This window comes from Mytilus trossulus, chromosome 3, assembly GCF_036588685.1.
Source record: "Mytilus trossulus isolate FHL-02 chromosome 3, PNRI_Mtr1.1.1.hap1, whole genome shotgun sequence".
NCBI lineage: Eukaryota > Metazoa > Mollusca > Bivalvia > Mytilida > Mytilidae > Mytilus > Mytilus trossulus.
In genome coordinates, this window is record NC_086375.1 from 57,920,405 (window position 1) to 57,948,174 (window position 27,770).

Sequence of the window (27,770 nt, forward strand, 5' to 3'; positions counted from 1 at the left end):
AAATCATCCATAAAGAAAATAAATAAAAATGACCATACAATTGATATACATGTCAACACCGAAGTGCTGACTGCTTTTGACACCCTCGGGGAAGAAAGGTCCACCAGAACTTGCATCGACCCGGTGATGTTAATACTTATCAAAGGTACTAGGGTTATTTTTTGATACACCAGACGTGCGTTATGTCTGCTTAAGACTCATATCAACATAGTTAGAAATCAAAACAAGTATAAAAGTGGAAGAGCATTGTGAAATACTAAAAAGTAAACTAGATGTTCCAATGCTCATAAAACTGATACCAAATATCTTTTATACAAAGTCATGACTATGACAATTCGTTTGATGTGTTTGAGCTTATTATTTTCTCATTTAATAAGAGATTTTACATTTCAATTTTTAATGTAATTTTACTGTTAACCTATCATAAACGGTTTTCCTTAAATTAATATAATCACACATTAGTACAATGTTATAACGCGGCAGTACCATATAGTTTTCTCTTTGATTTTGATTTTTCTTGAACTGATTCGAAAACCATTGCTGGTGGGCTACAAGTTTATATTTCTTGTTGTTTATCCTTTTCCTTTAGACATCTCATAATTAGAAAATATATCAGGATAAAACATTTGCTTTTTATTTAATCGGGAATTATTCAGTTATAAACGGTACTCTTTATAAGTAATATATTTTATTATAATAACAACGAATTAATAAGCATAACAAATTCAGACAATGCTGAATATTTTTTGTCTTTTACGTCGTTTAGCTGATTCCAGTCTGTGCGTTTCTTGTGATAATATTGATTTGGCCGATCTGTTGATGGTAACTATTTTGTCAACTAGTCTTGGTAACAGTGAAACACGGCTAGAAGTTGGAGATGGCGATTCTTTCCTACTAGATAACATGTTCGAAGAACTCATTATTCGGGCAAAGTTTTTACCCGCCACAGTTTTATACATTGTTAGTTCCTTCACGTCTGGGGGTTTAACTTCCCCTAAGTCTGATTTTAGGAAATTTTTGCGGTGCTCTTGCTTTTTCACTTCAATTGTTTCTTGCCGCTTATCTTCTTTTTTCTCTTCTCTCATATGATTTCGTACCCCATTGGCCAATATGCTACAAATATATATACAAATATAATACTATTATTACACAATTCATGCACACATGTTTGAAAAGTTCACATTCAAAACAAAAAGATCAGAGGTGGCTAGGGCCAACGACATACCTTTGTTTTACTGTATATATACCAAAACAAACGCAGACAAATATAGGCTTTTCGTTTTATTTTATTGTGATAGTAATTACATTCGTATTTTATTCGTCTAATGATTTGTTATCGTCCCTTTTGTATCTTGTGTCTCAATTTTTCAAAAAACAAAATCTTAAAAGTTTGATTTTGGACTGAAATGTTTTGCTTAATTTATATTTTGCGTTAAAAAGCTAACATGTGTTTTTTTTTATTTTAATGTGTAATAAAGCTAGACTGTTCTTGAAATATTCGAAGGGTGAATGTTAAGTCCTATTTCTTTTTTGTTTTGCGCCAGAACTATGAAGTGTTTCAATTTCAGACAAAATAAATTCTTCGAGTCTCAACATAACATTTAATACTTTAATGGAAATATTAGTTATAAAGATTATTTTACGGAGTTTGTTTATATGTAAACTCGGTCTTCATACTCATAAAAGTAGCATAAAGTCCTCAATTTGTGAGTGAATCGGTCCGTCGAATTTAAACACCAATAAACTCATTCACAATTCCATTTTTTTATATAATTATTTTTCATACAATTGGACTTTGTATGTTACTGTTGTCGGATTAAACATAGAGTATTGTATATTTTAGAAGTTAAAACCATTATTTGTACCGTTTTTGTTTACCTGTAACTGATTTGTCCTTTTCGAGCAAGTCTTTTTGCAACTAGCTCAATTTCTCTATCACTCAGTGGAGCTCCTACTTTCTAGATAAAAAAACAACTTTTTTTTATGTTATATCAGATAATGCATGCACTAGAATGCTATCCATGAGAGACAGTATGCGGACAAAATTTATAAAATGAATGGATGGAGATTGATAACTATAATCTGTTTATGATTTTCGAAAAGGTAATACAAAAGAAAAACAACAATATGCAAAACACCCCAGAGAAAACTAAAGCACTCACTTTGATAAATTGAAAACCCTTTTTTAATTTTCGTGTTGAATAGGATCGAAGATAGAAATATACATAAAGATGTATACAAGCCTAACCCACTTCATGTGTTATCTTATGTCATGACTTCTTTGTTGGGTTTTTTCTATTCTGTTTAAAGGCTTCATTTTGCAATTTTAGACTAAAATACTGTTAGCCAATCACAACAAAGGTTAATACGAAGTCATTCTATACCATGTTCATACTAATTTATCAAAATATCCTATAGTTTCCTTTTTTATATTACTTCATAAACTTTTATCCTATGTATGTTTTCTTGGTAAAGGGTAGACAACTAAGATGTGAATCTGGACAAACGTCAATTGTAAACACTGTATGGATAATAAATTCAATACTTGGTTTAGTAATGACCTTTTTTCGGATATCTATAGCGGGTATTTCTGGTAAATGGGTAGGTAGAGGGTTCATCTCACAAAATATATTTAACCAGCGGCATTTTATTAGCCTGACCAAAATTTTGAACTTCTATCCTCTCTCAGTCTTCTGTAACTTCTGTTTTAGTTCATTTGTTTGTTTCGGGGTTTAGTGTTACGTTCATTTACTCAAATTATCTGGTTTAGTATACGGGTGAGGGATTTTCTTGCTGCTTTGAAGACCTTTGATGTTTTGTTCGTTAGTCTGGTTTCTGTGTCTTTTGTGAATTTACACCTTCAATTCCTTATTCTGAATGTTCATCATTAATGGGTATAAAATTATTATACAAAGCTTATTCAGTATTGTCAATTTAAAAAATTAAATATAAATTGAGCCCAAATAGTGCCAGAAGTAAAAGCAATATTATCTAAAATTCGGACATAAACTAACATGCAATTTTCTGCCATATGAAATTTTATTTCAATTACGTTCGCTTTTTAAGTCATACTATCATTAATCCCTTTGTTTAACGACTTTATCACTGTCATCGTTCAGGATGAATGAAATTAAACGAAAATGAAGATAAAGTATGAAGGAACGGTATTAATTCAAACATGGGAACCAACTTGCTTTTATTCCAAATGCACGTACACTACTAATTATTGATATTTACTTTGTCCGTTTATAAATTAGAAACAATTGTTGCTATTAAAGTGTACCAGCCCTTTTTTCACTTAAATATTTGTTTTTACAATTGTCACTTCTGCTTGACCTTAAGTTATAAAAAAAAACACTGTGTATTCTTACTATCATGGCTGACTGAGACTAGCCCTTTTTATTTGAATGCATGTGGTTATTAACATGAAGTTAGCTTTCATTAATTGAAGGTATACTGATGTTTATGTTTTGTTTAAAATAAATGATTACTTTACTTTCAAATTATCATCTTCCGATTTCTCAACAGTAAACTTCTTTTGTTTCGTCGTCTGGTGTTTGCAGTTAATACGTTACGCTTGGGCATGATTACACTATGTGGACCTCATTAACAGGTTTGGCTCCTTATACACAAACAGCTTTAAGAGAGTGAAGAGAAAAACGATTACCATGAACAATATTAAAGTTTGTGTTATTTCTCTTTGTAAACTTTATCTGTCTCTTCCAAATTAATTTACGAGATTTTAACATCGGTAAACATCGGCTTAATATGTTTGTACTTTGTATTTATTACGTCCCTTCAACAACCGACTGAATATTAATCTAACTCTCAACAGTTTTACATACAAATACCTGAACGCTGTATCATTTTAAAAATAAACATTTGGAGGGTATACAAAATTGTGTAAATCCGTATAAACACACGATGGAGTAATTACCTTTACTCCTCTGATAAAGTTATCTTTTGATACTGTAGATTGTGCACCACTTTCGAAAATGCGAAATAAGTCCAATATTCGGATACCCATCATCCCAATAAATCGTATCAACAGTGTGAAGGGGTCCTCCCTTCTCTCTGAAAATAAAAACAAAAACACATTTTAAAAAGACTTTTTCTTAATTTCCTTATTATTGACAATTTTAAAATGTCTTTAGAAAAAAGAATATCTTAATATTTGCAAATATAATAAAAATCTTCTAAACTTGATCAGTACAATCTGACAAACATCTCTTTTATTTTTTTTCAGATATCGTTTATATATACACTATCAGTTCCAATGTTGACATGGATTTAATTCATAAAGTTTTGTTACAACAAAAATTTCGTCTAACTGTCAAGTTGATAGTTGCAACGTTGTATTGACAATGAGTATAAGAAAATAAAATTGGAAACAGAAACTACAATATAAAGTTATAGAATTATTCATTTTGACAGTGTGAAAGAGATATAAGCTTCATTAGGATATAAATTACATTTGTTGTAGCTTAAATATTTGTGGTTGGCAATACATGTGAAATATATTAAATGTTACGTGTTTATGTGTCGTGATCATATATTTATACAAAAATATTAGTTATAATAGTTATTTCAAGAAAAAAATAATCTTTTATGAATTGATTCTCAGATACAAATGTAAGATATTGAGGCTAGTTATTTGCCCTTCTTCAAATTCATTATAGTTAGAATCGACTCTATTTCTTTTTAGTTTATACAAGTAGCATCAAAGATACCAGGCTAATAATTTTGTTCGCCGGATTTGCATTTCGTCTACAGCAGACTCATTAGTGGCGCTAAACAGTTTGAACACCAACTCAAATATGAAATCGGGGGTCATTAAAAAACAAAAATTCGCAAAAGTTGCCTATGGCCAAGTACGAGCGTCAGACATCATTGATCATCATTAAGAAATGTAAAAAGCTCATATTAGTCTTTGGATATTACTTCGAAAAGGTTATATTCTATATATTGATAGGTAACAAGATTGCACGTGATAAATACAAGTTTTATGTGCTTCGGATATAGTATTACTACCTTATAACTCTTCGTGTTGTACAAAACTGTATATTTTTAAGTAGGCTACTAAGACTAGTTTTATATTAAATTGTATATTAAGATATGCCTTTATGTATATACAAAACTAAATAAAAATTTAATACTAAATATATATATTCAATCTAGATAATCCAAACTTGTGTATAATTTTTACATTCTTATCTTTTGATTTCTGCTATATAGTGGTTTCACTTGCATTAATACCATATCTAATTACTCTAGATTTTGGCACAGTTGTTTATTTAATGATAAGTACATTGCATCTTAAAATGTAACCACAATATACCTGGCTAGAAAGTATATACTACCGTGTTACGAAATAGCGAAAGGGCTTTTGTTTCATTTTGTCTAATATTTTAGCAAGCCGCGAAGGTTTATTTTTTGGACATATCGCTTATGTCATATTCATGATGCATATGTACTATATCAATGTTTCGATGTTTGAACATTCGTGATAAAGATATTGAAATTCCCCCAAAAAAATTCTCGGATGCACATATTTTAGAAAGTATAATTTTCATTTGAGTGTATAAACCTTACCATAATTTTCCAATCATATTTTTTAGTGAAACATATACTACATAAGTTATTAGCTGATATGTGAATGATGAAATTAAGTCCAGTTATATCGTTGTCATGTTAAATGTCAAAAGCTAGCAATCTGAAAGTCAGTAATCAATGATAAAATATGTAATGCATGCATCATTCGGCATTCAAGTATGAAAACAACAACAAACAACGGATAAAGCTTACTGTGAATGACGCTTAAAGTACTAATATATTTTGGTCCTGAAAGTTACACATTAAAATACTTGATTATCACACTGCAGACAAATCAATAAGTAATATGCACATACAGTCAAGACATAGAAATACCAGGTACGCATTGAAAAATAAGCTAGATTAACTAACAAGTATGTGTTTCAGATACGGTTAATGTTTAGATCCCTATGCCCTAAATTATACATTTTTATTTTTGCTTTGTAGTTTTAATTTTAGTCTTCAACAATCGGATAAAGCGACACACATATGGATCTTTTCTTAAAGTATGCAGTTTATAATACAAAAAATAACAATTTAAAAATAGCTCCATTATCAATATTTCTTTAAAAAAGTATTCAGTAAAAGTGCCTTTAACTTATAGAACTGCAAGAACAGTTACTTGTTCTTCTCCTTATTGATTTTTTTCAAACCCTGAAAAAATTAAAATAACCTATGTTTTAACAGAAAACAATCCTATATTTTGGCAATATCATTTCTTGTGAATATTTAAATACGCCTAGCAGATACCACTTATTTTGACATTAACACGTGTGTATAAAATATCGTTTATTTTGTCCATAGCTGCTTTTACTAAAAAATAGTTGAATATGTTACATCATCTGACATTTGACCTTATCGCTTTAAACGTCTGAACTTGCATAATATTAAGTGTGTACAACACACTTGTTTTGTAAAATCCTTTATCTGGTACTTTTAAAATATTAGAAGTCCAAATACGCATTTCTTTAAGATCATCAATATTTGAAAAGTCTACATAGAATAGCCAAAATCTTTTGAGACCAGCATTCTGTAAAGGGTTTAATGTTTGTACCATTGCAAGTTTTCAGGACATTTGACAAATACTTATCTCGGATCTTTTCATAATGACATTTAACAAGGAGAAGAAATCCCACATGTCAGATAAAAACAGAGAACACCATGGTTATTTAAAACACTTTACAGATGAAACAACACCACAAATCAAGCAACATGAATCATCCCATCAACACTTGGTGAAGTCATGTGCTGCGGAAGTCCCTGCTCAATGAATATTGATGAAATGATATAGATAGGGTATATAATCATACAATTCAAAAATATGCATATATCCTCCATGAAAATTGGACCTACCTCTACCTCTTTTGATGCCAAACATGTCAGTTGAGTCCAACACACCGCCATGGGTTATAGTAAACAATCGTCTTGAAGCTATTATATGAACCTCCTCCATAACTTTAACGTTGACCGGAACATTCTATAATGAAATCGATAATTTAGATATTTGAAGCAACACTTTTGTTCTAAATGCAGAATTATTGTTTCATCAATAACTTACGGTTGAACTTTTCTTTCTAATTAAACAATAACACAATGACTATTTATATATGATATTTTTATTTGATATCTAAATCTTATATTAATCTCTTTTTGTATTACTTGATTCATTATTGAAAGAGAAACAATAAGAAAACATCAGAAACATTTAAAACACAAAGAAAATGAAAAATGGAGAGGAACCAATATAATAGACCCAACAATACAACTGAGTTTAAGTATAAACTACGCATTGCAAATCCTACATAAAACCGTGGTGATCCAGAGGGGTTGGCAGATCTAGCTTAAAATTTGTCCCTCGTGCTGTTCATGTACATACACATTCATCTATAAGTTTCATTCGGTGATGGCTCGTCGGGGAACATTGAATTTTGTTACAACTATTGGCAATTCTCCACATGTATGGCTTATAATTCAAAAAGATAAGACATTGTGTTAAATTTTCCTGATTTGTTACTGCGTCCCTCTCATATAACTTGTCTTATTCAAAAATGAAGATAAAACACAAGGAAACGGATCGTAATTTGTTTGCGGTCTTTGTAAATACATTTTAAATATGTTTCTACTAGGTACTAGTATTCAAATATTTGGTTATTCATATGAAGAAACCTGTGTAACAGTACAAGTGACAGTTAATGGCTACCATCAAGAGTAATATTTGGTACACCATTGTCAGGCTGACATTCAACAAAATCATATCATGTAAGGAGCCCTTCCAATTACTTTATGAAGTTATCAATGATAGTAAAAACATTACAATATTGGTTTTATTTGAACAATATCCTCTAATTAAATGTTATACCTCAAGACTAAGATGAGTTAAGTTACTCCTGTGACTGGAAACTGCGTGTAAAAGATTCTGTATCCCATCAACAGGTAATGGGTTGTCTCCAAGCTACAACAGTAAGAAATGTAATTTAAAGGAATTTGATTTCACTAGAATGTATGCGCGTTTACATAATTTTAGTTTGGTGTGATTTTATGTGGACATATCTTATGAACACGTAAAACGTCTTCTTGAGGAATTTAATATGTATTTTTAAAAAACCTAATAAACAAAATAAACAAAAATGTCACCTCAGATATTCAGTCAAAAAAATGTAACAAGTATCATCTCTTTAGCATTAAGATACCATTAGATGCATGTTTTTTCTATATAAATATCATCAATAATATTGTTGATTTAAGATATATAGCAGATGTACATGATCACAAGTAGTATTTAGTTAATTGTTCTAATACAAATCTTATTAACTCTAAAACCTATATTCTTTTACAGTGATTTGATGAAAACAAATGTGTTATGAGTGTATGCTATAGTAATATGATAGTGATACAACTTACTTTGAGAATCCTAAGCACATTGTTCTTTCGTAGTCCTCTGGTAAGATATACAAGACCATCCCAATTGATACGATTATTTGATAGGTCAATACACTTCAGCGACATGTTTTCTTTAAAAACATTCTCTAAAGCCAAGCTTCCCTCTATACCGAAGCCATTCATAGATAAATTGAAGTTCACTATTGAAGAGTTTTCCTTGAAAAAATAAAATTTACTAAATTATAATTGGTTTATGAGTGTCCTCTCTCATCAAGCAAAGCTTAATTATACAAAGGGCCACACAAATAAATGTCCCAAGCACTGTTCGTTCAATCAGCCTTCCTTTTATGTGTGTCTCCCATTTTACCAGAGGTTTTTTATTACAGCTACTGCATATACATTTTTGTTTCATCTTTTTTTTATAACTGCATGGATGGTTTACGGCCGACGCCATCACGAGTTGATTGACCGTAATGGAATAACCGTTTCACAAACGATATCGGATATGTTCCTCGCGTCGTAACTACAATCACCTTCTCTTTCATGAATGTGACCTACCGAATTAGACTATTTACCGGACTTGTTATAACATAAGCAACACGACGGGTGCCACTTATGGAGCAGGGTCTACTTAACCTTCCGGAGCACCTGGGATCACCCCTAGTTTTTGGTAGGGTTTATGTTTCTTATTCTTTAGTTTTCTATGTTGTGTCATGTGTTCTATTGTTTGTCTGTTTGTCTTTTCAATTTTAGCCAGGCGTTGTCAGTTTATTTTCGATTTATGAGTTTGACTCCACCTCTGGCATCTTTCGTATCTATGGTATTCATCATGTTTCTTAGTTCTTGTAACGACTATTTATCGTTTCTTTGTCATGCTTTTCCAGAAATTGATTCTATTCAGTCAGAATAAGTTGTATGGTTGATATAAGCTTCTTTTAAAAAAAAAGATAGAATCTCCAAGCTAAGATGACATAATTGAAATAATACTGATATAAACCACTTGGCAATTTGAATTTATCTGCTGTAAATTATGAAATGGCAAAAATTAAATTTTCATTGTTATTTTTACTTGACATGAGCGCATGTCTTTGATATAAAAGCTTGTAATAATTTTTTTTATAACGTCAAAAGTAATATTTATTGTTAATTTCATGTTTTAAATCCTAAATTCGCCTTTATATTAAATATTATTCAGTTATTCAGCGTTATATTTTGTGTTGTATGACTGTCAAGCGTTTGACTTCTATTGTAGATGTAGAAGAAGCCTCTTTGTTTGCAGGACAATCAATAAATCAATGAAAATTTAGGTGTTTCTTTTTCTCTCGTTAGTTACATATAAAACATACATGTATGTACAGATAAACAGTACTGGCGTTTGGTCTACGATTTAATTTTAAAAGGTGTCTCAAAGTAAAAGTACCTGTAAGCCTTTACATATTGCGAGAGCTCCCATGCGTCTAATATGATTCCAGCTCAAGTCTAGAACTTCTAGTGTATCGTTTATGGCTGATATAATTAAAAAGAAAACAATACAAAAAATTATCATAGCAATGTATATTAATACAGGCTGAACATAAAAAATTATTATAAAAGAATCAGTGGGATATACGTTAATCAGACAGCATACATTTACATACATTTATATATATGCAAGTCAACGATGAAATATAATCAATTGAAAGGCCAAAAAGAAAACAGTTAACACTTTTTAATCGTTTTCAGTAGTATTTCAGTTGTTTTCACAATTATCAATACAATGAATTGAAAATCTTATTGTAATGCTTCATAGAAAATAAACATCTCGTTACTAAACAAACAGATTTACAATTACATCAGTATGTGCTTTGATCATTTAATTATAACATTGTTTTATTGATGAAAATGTTCCAATTAATTCTATACATACTTACAAAGCGCTCTTCCGATATGTTGTGCTCCAGTAACGCCTATGTCGTTGTGACTTAGATTCATCCATATTATGGAAATGTTAGACTATAGAATATAAAACAAATAAAATGTTTTAACAAAATATTCAATAGTCGAGTTGTATAAGTATAAGTAACTTAAGTCGTCATATAACAGAACGTTTGATATAGCTCTATAAACGAAATATTTACCGAAAATTCTTATTTTGAAAATTGACTTCACCTTGAATTGTAAGTTTAAAAAAATTGTTAAATGAGAGTTCAAAAGTGTTGTATCCACAAAAGTATATGAAAAAGCTATACGCTTGTTAGTAAATACAATCGGTAACTGATGACTGGCAAACATTTAAAGCAGGCAAATCTTAATTGAGACGTTTAAAATATGTGTTATTGAAAATATTGATTTCTTTTTCAAAATCTGCAAAACATTTTACTTACTCTTATTGCTAAGCCTAAATGTTTCGCTCCATCGTCGCCAAATTTCGTACCTATATGTTGAAAAAAAGTGATGTCACAATTAAATTTTAGTAATATTACCACGATATGCAATAATCGTATTTTGTGCTTTGAACCTATGTGCTCAATTCTTTAATGTCTGTTACTACAAAAAGGCAACTTAAGTAAATGTTATAAGATTTTGATACATTTGAATAAAATGAGTTGTGAAGAATACTTGTGTATCAATATGGGAACAACCAAACATCCCGATGTATGTGTAATAGTGAGTTTGCATAATTTTAATTAGGGATTACATGTGAATTAGAGTAAAGTTTATGGTTAGGGTTAGTGAGCAACCACTTTTAAAAATAATTGGTTGTTATATATAATTCCTATAAATGACTAGTGTTTTTACATTACTGGTATAATTGAAAGTGTTATGATATTTTACAAATTCATCTATTATACAAAGATAATTTGTTTGATAAAATAAAATAAATCAATTATAGACAAATAAACCATCTGTCTTGTCCCATTTATGGGTTAATAGCTTCATTGTTAGCAGCAACCCTCCATCAGGGAAATCATGAAAGGAAATTCAAGCTCTTTAGATATAAACAACTAAGAGAGAAAACTGTATGTTCTGGTGCTGCTTGAATGTTAGAAATATAACTCCTTTAATGTTTATTGTGCTATTTTCACATTTCCTGACCGGTGTGATAATAATATGTCTCCTAACTAGTGAAAAATCTATTCTCGGCAAATGATTGGTTTAAATTTAATTGTGAAATCAATTTTTTTATTTCTTTTGAATTTTCTTATTATACACAAGTTTCCTCAAATCTTTGAAAAGGAAGGATAAAAATCATAAGAGAAACAGATCCCACCACTGTAACTCGTGTATTACGACATTTCTCCACTCTCAATAGTTAAATTTTGATTATTTAAAAAGCTCGACAAGCCTCGCCCTTTAAATATTAAAATTTAACTGTCTCGAGCGGAGAAATATCGTAATACACTTGTTACAGTTGTGGACTCTATATGTTTCCAATTATGAAGCTCAATTCATCTCTTTTGTCAACTTCCAGATGAAAGTCAAGATATGAAGTAGATTTAGCTGTATCTGTCAGATGTTGCCTTTAGTTCAATTAAAAAGATGCGTTCAACATAGTTACCAAACTTTGAATAATTTTGTGAGAGGACATCAGTCGCATATGAATAAAGGAACAAGTCGCCAAGAAAGCACAGTTGATCTCAATTGAAAGCCGATAGTTTTTTTGAAAAAAAACGCGTCTCCAAAACGCAAAAAATATGATACCAATGAAGTAACCAAGCATCTAGATAATGCCCGTTTCATAGGAAAAAAAGCATGCAGCATTTTAACAACCTGTTTATGAATATTTCACATTGGTATCGCTTTTTCTCCCAATTCAAAAATAGGATGTTGAGACAACTATCCTAAGAGATCAAATGAACTAAAACTAAACATTTACAGGTAACTGTAAGGCCTGAAAATTAACACAATGAGCATAACTCATACAGTATAGTAAGTTACAACGGAAGGAAAACAACGGTCTTATTCAAGATAAAACAAGAAGTAAATATCAATAATTGAAGTCAACAACCAACGACAGTCAATGTATTACAGGTTTCTTATTTGTGACAGACACAAAAGACGGCGGTGTGGTCAATCATCTAACCTGGGACAGTGTTTTTTCAACAAAACATAAGAACAAACTGTAAATATCAGGTGTTGGCTATTTTCCAAACCTAACCACGACATAACACTTTCTATCGTTCTTTTTCAAATCTAACTATGACAAAACACTTTCTATCGTTATTTTCCTGACCTAACCATGACAAAACACTTTCTATCGTTATTTTCCAAACCTAACCATGACAAAACACTTTCTATGGTTATTTTCCAAACCGAACCATGACATAACACTTTCTATCGTTATTTTTCAAATCTAACTATGACATAACACTTTGTATCGTTATTTTCCAAACCTAACCATGACTTAACACTTTCTATCGTTATTTTACCAAACCTAACCATGGTATTACACTTTCTATCGTTCTTTCCCAAATCTAACCATGACATAACACTTTGCATCGTTCTTTTCCAATAAAGGCAACAGTAGTATATCGCTGTTCAATACTCATAAATCCATGGACAAAAAAAAATCGGGGTAACAAACTAAAACCGAGGGAAACGCATTAAATATACGAGGAGAACAACGACACAACACTGAAATGTAACACACACAGAAACGGATCAAACCTGTTTTGGCCTTGACATTTGATATCGATATTTGAGAAACCTACTAAGGTCAATGTCATTTCTCAAACCTCTTAATAGCAATGACATTTGGTATCGATAATTTTCAAACCTTTTAATGGCATGACATTTTGTATCGTAATTTTCCAAAACTGTGCATGTCAATGAAATTAGGTATCGATATTTTTCAAATCTCTTCGTGGCAATGACATTTAATGTCGCCATTTTACAAACCTTTTATGGCAATAACATTGTGTATCGATATTTAAAACATCTGATTATAGCAAGGACATTTTAATATCTCTATATTCCAAAACTGTTCATGGCAATACCATTTGATATCTATATTTTCATACCTGTTCATGGAATTGACATTTGGTATCAATATTTACCAGACATGTTCATAGCAATGGTATCTGGTATCGCTATATATAAATTATATTTTACTGATTTTGTCCTTACCTGATAAATTTAGATGTGTTAGCCAAGCATTATTACTTATAGCTTCTTTCAACATTCCTGCACAGTTGACCGTCATTCTGTTGTTGGAAAGACTCTGTAAACAATGGACAAATATGGTATAAGTGCCAAACAAAAATATCATGGTAGTTCTATTGATAATACATTAAAAGGTTTAGACATAATAGCAGACCACATGAGCAACGCCATCCTTCGAAGATGTGAACATGTAAATAAAGACAAGAAACGAACAAGAAATGTTCAGATATCCTGACCTGGATAAGATCCCAAATGTTTTAAACACAAATGAACATAATAATACTAAAATATAATACAGGTATGGGCAATGAAGGAACGTGTATATGTACACTGAAAGAAGTTTTGTTTTAAATGTCGACATTTAATGTATATATGTTTGCACTTATATACTTAATAATCAGCAAGGCAGTGTCCATTTGAAATGTGAGTACGACTTAGCAAATTAACATTTCCTTGTAAATATTTGCAGAGCTTTCACCACAAACTTAAGTAATTTTAACAAGAGTTGCAAAATATCAAATACAAGCTTCAGTTATTTTATATAGCAGTGTGAGTATTTAACTGTATAAAAGAGGGACGAAAGATAAACCAGAGGGACAGTCAAACTCATAAATCGAAAATAAACTGACAACGCCATGGCTAAAAATGAAAAAGACAAACAAACAAACATTAAAATTGAGAATGGAAATGGGGAATGTGTCAAAGAGACAACAACCCGATCAAATAAAAAAACAACAACAGAAGGTCACCAACAGGTCTTCAATGTAGCGAGAAATTCCCGCACCCGGAGGCGTCCTTCAGCTGGCTCCTAAACAAATATATACTAGTTCAGTGACAATGAACGCCATACTAATTTCCAAATTGTACACAAGAAACTAAAATTAAAAAAATACAAGACTAACAAAGGCCAGAGGCTCCTGACTTGGGACAGGCGCAAAAATGCGGCGAAGTTAAACATGTTTATGATATCTCAACCCGCCCCCTATACCTCTAGTCAATGTCGAAAAGTAAATGCATAACAATACGCACATTTAAAATTCAATTCAAGAGAAGTCCGAGTCTGATGTCAGAAGATGTAACCAAAGAAAATAAACAAAATGACAATAATACATAAATAACAACAGACTGCTAGCAGTTATATTGTAACTGACATGCCAGCTCCAGACTTCAGTTAAACTGATTGAAAGATTATGATTTCATCATATGAATATCAGGCATAATCCTTCCCGTTAGGGGTTTAGTATCATACCATCATAACATATATGAGAAGAACATAACCCGTGTCATGCCAACAACTGTTTTTGAATAAATGTGTTTAGTTCCGACTAGTACACATGGCACAACATAGAAAACCAAAGAATAAGCAAAACGAACGTCACCAAAAACTAGGGGTGATCTCAGGTGCTCCGGAAGGAAAAGCAGATCCTGCTCCACATGTGGCACCCGTCGTATTGTTAATGTGATAAAACATCTGGTAAATAGTCTAATTCGGTAGGTCACATTCATGAAAGGGAAGGGGATTGTAGTTACGACTTAAGGAAAATATCCGATATCATTTGTGAAACGGTTAATTTACGACGAGATGATTTCAACTACATCATTTTGAACTCTTAGTTTAATAGCTTCCGTGTGAGCATCCACCCTCTATCAAGTTAATCATGATAGGAAATGCAAGCACGGGAATATCGTATCATTTGGGAGATATATACCCCATATGCAAGTGCTGCTTGAATGTTGCTTCTTAGAAATGGAAAGTTCACAATTGGAAAGCTGAAATCATCTCTTTTGTCGTAAATTTTGTTTTCAACCGACCCTTATTGTCAATTTCTAGATGTAAGTCAAGATATTAGGCCGACTTAATTACATACATATACACTAGTATGTATCTTACCAGGCTAGATATAACATTGTTGTAATTCAGTAGTTCTATCACATGCAGCATTCCCTCTTCACTCATTCTGTTGTCTTCTATATCGACACTCTCCACCCTACTGTTATGCTAAAATAAAGCATGATATCTTATTACATATGGCACAGTTACAGTTGCAATTAATGATGCAACAATATTTTTTCTTTTGTTATGCATTTCAGTTCTAATATCTAAAATTTTCTAAGAACATTTCTTCAACATCGTACAAAAGTCTTTTTTTTTAGGACACCTCTTTGGTATGCAATGCTTCCAAAATCATTACAATACATATCTATCTAATCATTGCTATTTGTGCTGAAAAGTGTGCAGCTTTGTTAAAATGTAGTTCCATTTACCACCCTATGGATTATATTCCGACACACGCCGATGAAGATATAATTTGAATCACCTGAAAAAATCTAAAAAGGAGTTAAATAACAGAGTACCTGACCAGTATTCGAGTACAATTTGTCATAATGACGTAATACTGTATAAATAATAAGGTAGACATGTATCACTGATATGCACTTATAAAGCCTGAACTAGATTTTTTGGTTTGCTATCATATTAAGATGGAAACGCCTGTCTGACACTATCAGACCATTGTATACATTTGTAGCACGCAAGAGAATTTCAATTTTCTTGTTTCTTTCGTGTTTTATTTAATTAACTACAGTTGAAATCAAAGGTTATACTTGTCTAGAATATTATTGTTTGAAGTTGGAATGTAGCATGGCATGATATCTTTATAATACGAAATCATGTAATGGGTTTCTTTATCTTATTTGAAACATACTTTTTTGTGAAAAAAGTCCATCCCCTTCCACTTCTAGAAAAAAAAATGAAGTTACATGCAGTAGCAAGATACCTACCAGAAGGCCGTACGCTAAAGCAATAACATCGTTAGTGTTAAGTCCAACATACTGAACGCTTATTTCCTGAGTCTGCAATTGTTCAAATATTTTACGAATGGGAGGATTTCCTAATTGTTCACATGCATGTATATAAGAATAATGACCAATGTCTATATCTTCTTTCGCTTCATCTTCTGATTCTCCTTCGTCTAGAAAATATTCATAAAAGCAAAATATATATTAGTTGTATAATGATTTTTTTTCTTTAATATAAATGTATGTGATTGTATATTCTAACTTAATGTAGTGTAACCTAAAGTAAGTAAAAAATAATATCAAATGTGGTTTTGAATAACCAGTTTAAATGTCAATTCGAAATGGTTGGAAATTAAAAAAAAGACCAAGCACGATTTTCCTCAAACCAGAAAACGGTTATTTAAAGGGGCACTAGCTGTCAAATTCATGGTCACCGATTTGTCTCAAATTCTCATATTTGATTTATAACAATGTAAAACATTTATCCGACCTACCAAAAGTTTAAAATAAACAGTATACAGAGCATGGTATAGATAATAATATGTAGGTTCGTTTCGTGTGTATGTTAGTCCAGACGCCATCTAATTATCTATTGATTTGACCTCAAATGACCATATAAGCGATGTAAACATAAATAACGATATGAATAGATTAAACCAACACGTGCAATTGGATTTTTATAGGTCGGTTTGATTTTATCTTATAGATTAAAAAATTATGTGTCTCATTGTTTTTAATCGTATAAAAATGATTTTATATAGATCGAATCAGTAATCAAATGATTTACCGTAGTTTCACTTTCATTGTTGACATTCTTTTTCTTTAAATAAACTGTACACATATAATGCATGCGTTGTCAATCTCTAGCGAGGGATTAAATTGAAGTTCACATGAATACGGATTTAATGAGGTCGGCTAATTCACAAGTTTGCAAGTGAAACAGTAAGTATCAATGTTTCATCGCTTTATTTGACAAAATTAAACCATTTTGGGTGCTAAAAGCGAATTATTATTTCACTATTTCACTTTCATTATTGATTTAATAACAACAAAAAATTTACTTTAGTTTTTTATATATCTCGTAGCTAGTGCTCCTTTAAAATAGATAGACACGAGCCGCGATTTAAGCTGGCGAAAACTTTGGTGGACTTTATGTTAATGACGTCTATTGTAATAGCCAGTTCATTGGTACTTTCAAGATAAGATAAATGCAAAATGCTTATAAACAAAAGTAGATCGGTTGTTATCTATGATGGCTGTTAAGAATTCAATCACGTCAAGTATTTGCAACAAGCAAATGTTTCACACTCATCATTTGCGATATCTTGAATAAAGCCACTAAACAAAATCAATCTCATGATTTACTTCCAAATAAAATGGTTAAAACACGTGTTGGATTAAAAGTAAAACAGCAATCAGTTTTTTTTGTGGAAATTGCATTTTGTACATGGTTCTCCATCCCGCTGAATCTGAGAATGATTTTAGATGGACATTCAAAATTGAATAAAGTGTTAAACAACAACAAAAAATCTTAGCTCGCGAACTATTCAAATTTGTGTATAGCATTTTTATTGGTCAAGTAACCATCTTATGCTGCTTAACTTCAGGATTGATTTCCGCTTCAAACTTTATTCAAGCGCCACAGATGAGTGTTATAAATATGAAACAATTAGCCTGACAAATTATAAGAATGTTTGTTTCTGATTATAAAAACAAGAAAATGTGGTATGATTGCAAATGAGACAACTCTCCACAAGAGACCAAACGACACAAAAATTGACCGATATAGTTCACCGTACGGCCTTCAACAATGGTCAAAGCTCATATCGCTTTATGAAACTCAGTTTCTTTTCAAGAACACGAAAACAACTTTGTTGTCACAATATATATAGAGACTTTAATTGAATTTCACGTTACTAGAAAAGAAGGATTTAATATTTTAAAGAAACCTTAGGCATTGTAGTCAAACTAATTAGTTATTATAACATTTCTGATTAATATATTTATATCATGCGGAAATTGACGATAAATAAAACGTCAATTAAATACATTTAATATCCAAGCAATACAAAATCAGCTATAATATACTTATTGGGTAAATAAACATCTAAAATGAAATGTCAAGATTAACAATCTTTTAATCTTAATTGTCGTCATTTCTAAAATATTTAATGAAAATATAACTAATTTCTTTTTTTTTTTAAACAAAATCATGCAAAATAAATGTTAAATTTTTTTTTTTTTAATTTTTTATCAAATTAATATCAATTATATCCAAATTAACAATAAGTAGTAGGTCTTATGACACCTTTAATACTATAAATTGATTCTTACAAGTTTTTGCTGGAATGTATTCCTGTTGAAATAGTTTTTTGTGTGTTGAAAATGCCATCAACTTTTGAATTTCCATTGTAGTGACAGGACTCGCAATTTTTCGTTTTCTCACGATCTTGTTTTTCGCCTTTTTCCGTGTGGGTCGGAATATAGAACCATCTTTGTTAAAAATTTCTGACTTCTTTTTCCCTCTTTTAGATTTTTGAATACTAGCGACTACTTGTCTTTCGAAACGATCATCCAATTCCTTTCGTATTTCCTTTGATTTACGTTTTTGTTTCGAGTGTCCTCGAATTAAACGAGTTGATTCATTCTTTAAGTTTGGTGGATTGAATAGTATTGGTAACTGCACATATTCCAATTTGTTTACAGATGTCTGAACTGATTTATCTTCAAACTTTGAACGTCTTTTGTCAACTTCTTTTCCGTCTACCGGAGTAAATATACTGGTTTTGTCAATACCCGAAGTGCAGATGTCTCCTTTTAAATTAGATTTATGTTTCGAGTTAGAATTATAACTTCCATTTTTTGTTTGTTGCGTATGTTGCTTATGTTGCTTATTAATAGTTTTACATCCAATGTGTTCCTTTTCACCAATCACTAAATTTGATATTTCAGAATAATGGTTGGAATATGTAAATTCTCTAGATTTACTTTTATCTTTTTTACTCCGGTTTTTACTTCTGATATCACTAGACTTTGATGAAACAACGCCATTCAAACATGGTGTTTGTTCAGGTTTTGATCTGGTTATATAATTCTTCATAACATCATCGTCTTTATAATAGAATCTGTTTAAAGACTGTTTATTTGTAATGTTCCGTGTTTTGATTGCTAATGTATTCATACCGTATGTTTTGCCTGTAGCTGAATGTTTTAAATAGCCAGATTTTGTTATTGTTTTGGGTTTAGGATTGTCATGTGTCTGACCACGGTCACTTGAGTATATGGTCGCACTAAGTTGAGGTTTGATAATTGAATTCGATTTCTGTTTGTTAGTATTGGTACTGACATTATCGTTAATGGCGGGGTTAGAAGTGAATATTTTCTGTTTGCTATCACTCTGTTTTATAGATAGTTCTGTGTTTGATCTGTTTATACACATTTTACTATTAAGTTTATCAAATCTATCTACGTGATTGTTACCTGAAACATGCGGATTTTCACATTTGTTTCCTAATGTTACGTTTATATCATTCGAAACACATATCTTTTCTCTACCGAACTGATTCAACGTTGCATTCATGTTATCTCTTTGTTCATATGGGCTATGAGCATCACTCGTTGATCTGGTAAAATCAATTGTGCTGGAACTACTAGACACATTGTTTTCAGAAAATGATTCATCCATGTATAGGGTATTCTCGTCACTAAAAATGTCTGAAAATTGACCTGAATGTTTTGTGCTTTGTGACAGACACTCACGATCCTCTTCCAATTCATTCAGCATAATTCCTCTCTTTGGACTATTCCTATATGGTAAAGTGGTAATTTGTCTATTTCTCTTTGATTTCACGCTAGCACTTTCAACTCTCTTCAGTTTATTTATCCTGAGCATTGTAATTGATGAAGTAGTTTTGTTTTCAACATATTCATCATTACTTTCATAAGACATCACTCTATTCTAAGTTTTTACATTTCATTCAGCTTTGTAGTTGATTTTACTCTTCTGTCGTACGATTATAATCATTTTGCGGTTCGATCTCCATGTGGTAAATCCTGAACTTTTTTCATGCATATATCCACTTATATGGTTTCATCTGTTGATGGTAATTTATCCTCTTTCGCTTTATTAAATGTTACGTACATCGGAATTGTTGATATTGTTTTGGTTGTTTTAACTGCACTTTAAAGTTAAAATGGAATTTCTATAGAATTTAACTAAAACTTTCTTCCATTAAAAAGTATCCCTCTTATTGTCTTTAGCTCTTACATGTTTGATGTTCTGATGCATACTTTTCTTGTCACTGTATAGTTTATCTTCTTCTATACACATGTCATCTTTCAATATCTTACTTAACAATGTGTGTTCCTTTTTCATGAAAAACTATATATTTTGTTTTCAATCCAAATTGTGTTTTCTGGTTAATAATACACAGCAGTTTCTTATCAAAATCATAGGGGAAAAACGCTTGGGAAATGTTCTCATGATATATCGTTTCTCCATTTTAAACCATTTGTATTTCTAGATATTCATATTTTATTTATGCAATTTATATTGTCCACATTGCATATTTGATATTATAAGCTATATTGAAGTAATTGAGTCTATGCGGTTGGTAAATTTATCACGCGATATAAATTCCATATATTCTATTAAAAACAATACCTTTGTTTGACCATATTTAATTTTAGATTACTTTTAATTCTGTAGATTCAATTATTAAGCATTTTCAATGAGCATAAAAATAAGAAAACTGCACTCGCATCCAATTATAGCACCCGAGATCATTGATTCCTTATTACGAGTAAAGTTTGCAACGAATTAGGCGATACCGTAAATATAAACAGCATTTTTGTCTCCCCAGTATAATTGCAAAATTTAAAAAAAAAAGGCAATTTACAGAAGAATAAAACGAAATGCATGTGCTTTATATTCGAAAAATTAAGAATATTTTTTTGTCCTAAAAGGTCACTTGGAATCAATTTTTCATGCCATTGTTTAAACTCTTAAACTACATGCGTATGTGCATATATATTTGACGCTGAAAGTTAAGGAATGTCATGATTTAGAATTAAAAGAATAGATTGAAAAGAAACAAAAAAATCTATTTCAACTTACATCTTACATTGGTATTGATTAACACATTAATATTAGATAGTTTTATATCAATTATGTTAACCTCTCATGAATACTTGATAAGTTCAATTATAGAATTAAAACAGTTTGTTACCGTTTCTTAATTAATTGTTGCCTTCTATAAATGCCGAACTCCACCGAAATATATTAATTTACTGATGATTGCTGTAAATATTTATTACAAAAATGTATGTAAAGTGGAACAGTCCTCAATGCCATGATACTGGCAATTATTCTACATTTTCAAGAATCATGAAGCATCCAGACTCTCTGTGTTTTATAGACCCCCTCTAGTGACCTCCAATATAAATACTTCATTATTCAAGCTGATAATTAACGCTCTTCTTAAGGTTAAATACTATTGTGCCAACTAAAACAGCTCTTAATTTTCATTATTGAGTAAATATGAAACTGTTTCAGCGTTGATATTGAGAAAAGTCCATAAGTCATTTGGATTTCCAACGACCATGCACTGGCTGTGCATCGCTCCTTTCATATTAAGGGGGATACCTTTGATTTCAAAAATCCAATCCTGTTATGTTTTTTATTTCATCCTAGCCCCCGCCCTATCAAAATCAAATGGTAGCTCTCTATCCTGTACATTTAAACTCTCATTTTTTTTTATCATAATGACCCTCTTTCTTGAATCGAACCTCTTTCTTGTATCACACAATCTGTTCCATACCATCTTTTCAAACTGAAGTGAAGCTTCATATCTGACCTTAATGAAATATAAATAGACAACAGAAAGTTTGACCAGCAAAAATTGATACTTTCCTTACTTTCCTTGTTTTTGTTGCTATATATGTACAAGTAACAAGCTATTATTCGTGTACTGTACACGAGTAATAGTTTGTTCGTTTCTATAAAGATTTTAGCTACATTTACCCTTGAAGAGAGAATCACTGTTATTGTATTGCGTTGTCAAATAACTACTTGAAAATTTGTTCCATCCTTAACTAATACCGTTAAAAAAAGGTTGAGAGAAGTAGACATCATGCTTCCACCTCCCCATCCCCCTTTGACCATTCTTCTGTAATGGTCAGCTACTGATATCACAAAAGGTTCATTTATTGAAGTATACGTAGATTAAATAACACATAGTGTTCAGACCATATAGGGATAGAATCTCCGCCCTATATAAACCATGTATGTTGTCTTGATTTTCTCAATTATGAATATTGGTCAACATATAGGAAGAAAACTAACGAACTTGTAAAAACAATTAAAATCATTTGACAGAAAAAGAAAAAAAACCATGGTGCAGGTATTGTATTAATAAAACCCAAACTTTGATTGATTGATTTTTGGTTGCTAAACGTTTAGTGGCAAATATTGCGTGCATGTTTCAGATGACAATCATCTGCAGTCTAAGAACTATGTCCTTCGTAGAAAATTGATGAAAAAAAGGAGAAATTTTCTTATTTGAAGATTTTTTTTCTCTGAATATTCATCAACAAACATGGTGGATATCCGTATATTTTGTCATCTAAATGGCGTCAGTTTATACATAAATTGTCTTCTTTAGATATGTTTTATAACTTTCCTTTTCGTTAAAAAGACAAAAAATTAAAAAGCTTACCTCTTTTGTGACAAATCCAACACCTACAACTACTAGTATTTGCCATTATCATTTATTGGCCATTTTCGTAAAAATCTCTATTTCCGAACCGGAACTCACTTAAACCTTTTTATTATTTCCATGCATTATTAAGCTGAAGATTCTGTTTATCATTATTGTACATATATTTAATGAGCCTTGCTGATGAGTTTTGATCTTTTAATGAAAAACTTGTTTCATTATTTTCCTGTCGCCATTTATACTTTGTTATATCATGTGAAACATATCACTTTTTTTAGCAAGTTAATAGCATTTTTTTTTAAATTCAAATTAAAAAGACATTTGGAAGAAAAATGTGCTTTTTATGTGATATATATTGGGTGTGTGTTAATATGAAATTTACATTTAAAAACGGATACAATATTAATATTGTTAGATTTTACTAACAATGTTTCATAGTTTTCATCCGCAGTTGAATTTAAATCAATTTCTACAAATTGGTTATTTTTGGAAGAAAATTACAGTTATGCATGTAAACACATCCATATTCTGTGTTGATCTGATGCATTTCTGCTTTCCAGTCTAGCTTAGATCAATAGAACATTGTCAATCCGTTAAAGGTAGATGTAATTGAAACAAATACAAAAATTGAATTGTCAATTATTTATTGATGTTGTAAAATTGTCTTTAAATGGCCACATTTACATATGGTTTTGTAGGCGGGTTTGGCGTATTGAATTTATCTAAATAAATATAACTCTTTGTAAATGCTGTATGAATTTGTTAACACGAGAAAATCAAAAGTCTATAAGACCTACGAATCACCATAGATCTCGATTTGCAACTCGATGCTACCGGTATAGCTAGTTCAAGCATTTTACTATTGTTTTTATCAATTTGAAATTAACTTTTACTTTTTACAAATATTTGTATCCCTGATGGTGATAGCCGACATATTACCTTTTCTGACGTTCCTGAGAAAGATAAATCCAAAATACGACATATAAAAAAGAAGATGTGGTATGATTGCCAATGAGATAACTATTCACAAAAGACCAAAATGACACAGACATTAACAACTATAGGTCACCGTACGGCCTTCAACAATGAGCAAAGCCCATACCGCATAGTTAGCTATAAAAGGCCCCGATAAGACAATGTAAAACAATTCAAACGAGAAAACTAACGGCCTTATTTATGTAAAAAAATGAACGAAAAACAAATATGTAACACATGAACAAACGACAACCACTGAATTGCAGTCTCTTGACTTGGGACAGGTACATGCATATTGTGACGGGGTTAAACATGTTAGCGGGATACCAATCCTCCCCTAACCTGTGACAGTGGTATAACAGTACAACATAAGAACGAACTATAAAAATCAGTTGAAAAAGGCTTAACTCATCAGATGGGCAAAAATACAAGTGGACGTGGCCAGGTACTTATACATCCCGACACAAAAAAGATACAATGAACAGATCTGAGAGTACTTGCAGTTATCTGATAGCTAGTTCAAAGCCACTAACAACTAATAAAAAAAATCATGCATCTAAGACATGCCTATTTAGAAAGTGTGGTTTGCTTTTCAAGCTTTGTTCGCTGGTGGAATTTAATGGTTTTCACACTGATATGATTTATAGCATAGCGGTCTTAAATTCTCCGTTGATAATTTGAAAGAACAAATCTCTAAACTCACCCGGAGAAAGTTGACAAAAGATAGTTGTCTTCTATTCTCATACGATCCCTAAAAGTTATATAGCTCCTCATGACGATAATTATATTCAAGCAATTTTTTTTAATTTTTTTTCAGCGTTCTTGATGAAGGTTTTCAGGAAAAGCGCTCCTGACGCACAAAAAACTAAGACTTAAAAAAAGAAATATACAGTCAAAGGGAAATTACTGTATTTGTTACTGAACCATTTAAAAAGTTATGAATCAACAACACAACCAAACCCCAAATTCATTTGCCCAAATTTCGTCACATCTCTATGGTTATTACAGTATAATAACAATATCATTCAATTAAAAACATTGGTACTGTAGGCCAGGTTTAAGAACATGGTTTAAGAACACTAGCTAGTCCATTAGGCGGATCCAGGGCCCCCCCCCCCTTTCGTGGGAAAAATGGTTGATTATATAGGGAATCACTGAAGCATGAATGGAGCGGGCCCCCTCTTAGGTCAGTCAGCGGGCCCCCCTTAGGTCAAGTTCTGGATCCGCCACTGTAATGCGTTTTGTTAAAATATACTTTTTCACCTGTTTTGTCTTTAGGAAAACGTTGCATGTGCCGCATTAAGAACCATCTACCAAGAAATGTGTTTTGCATGCATATATACGAATAAAAATTGCCGTTATTATCAAACGCAATCACAGTTAGGTTTGAACGTTGTTTTCATTTAAGACTTGTTTATATCTATACATTTGTATATTACCATACAATGTACATAATTTATGAAGAAAAATCCTTACCGCTAGCATCAAGGTCTGTGTCAAATTCTCTGCTTGTCGTTGATTTTTCTTCATCGTCGCTTGCTTTGTCACCTTCGCTGCCATCGTCAGAAATATCATCACTCTCCTTCTGGTCTAAACCTGAGTCGACGAAACTTAATTCTTTGCTCTTAATCGTTTTCTTATCGTCATAAATTGACTGCTGTCGACTGAAGACTCTTGATTTATGTATTATGTTGTCATATATGTCTCTCCGTACTGCATGCCAATGTGAGTTTGAAGCACTTGCAACATCAACTTCCGAAATGTTATCATAACTTTGTGTAGTGCTGGAGAACGATTTACTGGTACTTGTTAGGGTGTCCATATTTCATCTGGAATACCACATCTTATGATAAAGTTACATAACCATGCATTATATTTGTATATAATACCTTAAAATGTTTAAAATTTTGTGCATATGAAATAGTTTTAAAAGGAAAATGTCATTAACGAAATTATATATTGTAATGAAATTGTTGCATTTTGTTATACATTCAAATTTGACAGTTAAATCGTTTGATTTTTAATACAATCAAATTAATTTTATTTTATTTGTTCTTTTTTTTAACTAACAAAAATGGAATTTGAATTTAATACTATTAATCGAGTAGCTTGTGGGATATATTATATACTAACTAACTTTTATGTAACTTCTGAGAAATTTAGATTAAGAATTTTGACATCCTAATTTCAAAATTAAACTATAAAATCAAATAAATTTAAACAAATGATAACACAGGCTTGAATTTATAGTGGAGGTCGAAAATCTAATGTTTAAGAATTTTTTTCTCAACTTAACTGGGAAAAAAGAGGGGAAATCTCAGGCTTCGTTGTTTGTAAGTTTTAATGTAAAGGTTAAAGTTATTTCTTTGGAAATCATACGGACGCCATCATGATTAGGTTACATGTAACAAATAACCTCTGATAAGTCCAACTTGACGTAGCCACAATCCCGGCTGTTTTCCCTCGATTGGGAAATCACCAAATCGCACTAATATTGACCAATACAACTAAAGCCACATGCGAATCATGATTTACTTATCTTTCAAGAACCTGAAATCAACACAGTTGTAATTGGTTCATTCTTCTTAAACTTTCATTTTCTTTTAATTTTTTTGCAGACAGCTGTTGTTGTTTTTGTCGTCTTTGGGTTTCTTTACGAACCCTGAATCTTATTTCCATTCAATAACCTCCGTTTCTCTTTTTTAACAGAATCGGATGAAATTATATTGAAACAGTTCATATTTTTATCATAAATACGGCCGTTAGTTTTCTCGTTTGAATTGTTTTAGTACATTGTCTTATCGGGGCCTTTTATAGCTGACTATATGCGGTATGGGCTTTGCTCATTGTTGAAGGCCGTACGGTGACCTATAATTGTTAATATTTGTGTCATTTTGGTCTTTTGTGGATAGTTGTCTCATTGGCAATCATACCACATCTTCTTTTTATATATATAGTGCCTGATTATTTTAACTTTTTGAAATTTTGAAAAAGGTCAGGAAATAAAATACTAAAGGAGGCAATCCGAAATCAAGAAAACAATTAAAACTGACAATATTATAACCCGAGTTAAATTGACAAGCAAAATAATTTAAACATTTTTCATAGAAATAAAGATAAAGAAAACATTTTTTTTTTATTTTAGCTTTAATTTTTCTTTTCAATAACCCCGCAGTAAACTTTCAATCTACTTCCCTAAAATAAGTTACTGAACGAAAAAAAACACCAAATACAAATATAACAGATATAAAGTCTTACCCTAGATCAAAATGCTGATAGAATTCAAGTGTGCTCTCGTGTAACCCTTATTTCCTATTGATTAACCATTGTTTAATAACTGACTTTTATAAATTAATTACCACTTTTCTATTGTTTTGTCTCGACTAAAAACGAGGAAATCCAACATTCGATAGTCCATATAAATTATTTATTGAATTGCGTTCCTTTATGATTCTCATTTCTTTGAGATTAGTAGCTTGAGGCTTGTTTTGAGATCAACTTCATGAATAATTTATGCTGTTAAATCATTTGTTTTATATTGCATGAAGATTGATTAATATTTGTTATCGAAATAAGGTAACACATAAAAAAAATAGGAAAAACTGTTAAGCAAATTATTTAATGGTTAAACTTATATCATCTGAAAGTTTTTCGGATTTGACTTAA

The 27,770-nt window shown here is 31.1% G+C and overlaps 1 protein-coding gene across 6 annotated transcripts; it reads right to left on the reverse strand.

Moving 5' to 3' along the window:
* Window positions 1-669: 669 nt before the first annotated feature.
* LOC134711963 (leucine-rich repeat-containing protein 74A-like) lies at window positions 670-27,425 on the reverse strand. Of its 6 annotated transcripts, none has more exons than XM_063573013.1 (15): window positions 27,363-27,425; window positions 25,581-25,993; window positions 16,396-16,586; window positions 15,506-15,613; window positions 13,579-13,672; window positions 10,836-10,885; window positions 10,383-10,464; window positions 9,893-9,978; window positions 8,494-8,688; window positions 7,952-8,044; window positions 6,946-7,069; window positions 5,806-5,841; window positions 3,938-4,074; window positions 1,879-1,958; window positions 670-1,113 (listed from the first exon to the last, which is right to left on the reverse strand). In XM_063573013.1, exons 2-15 carry the CDS (start codon window positions 25,924-25,926, stop codon window positions 726-728), a joined length of 2,010 nt encoding a protein of 669 aa, XP_063429083.1. In that variant the 5' UTR covers window positions 25,927-25,993; window positions 27,363-27,425; the 3' UTR covers window positions 670-725. The 6 variants fall into 6 exon arrangements, with proteins under 6 accessions (XP_063429083.1, XP_063429085.1, XP_063429086.1 ...); XM_063573015.1 differs by having other exon boundaries at window positions 25,581-25,933; window positions 27,363-27,411; XM_063573016.1 differs by lacking the exon at window positions 5,806-5,841.
* Window positions 27,426-27,770: the final 345 nt, after the last annotated feature.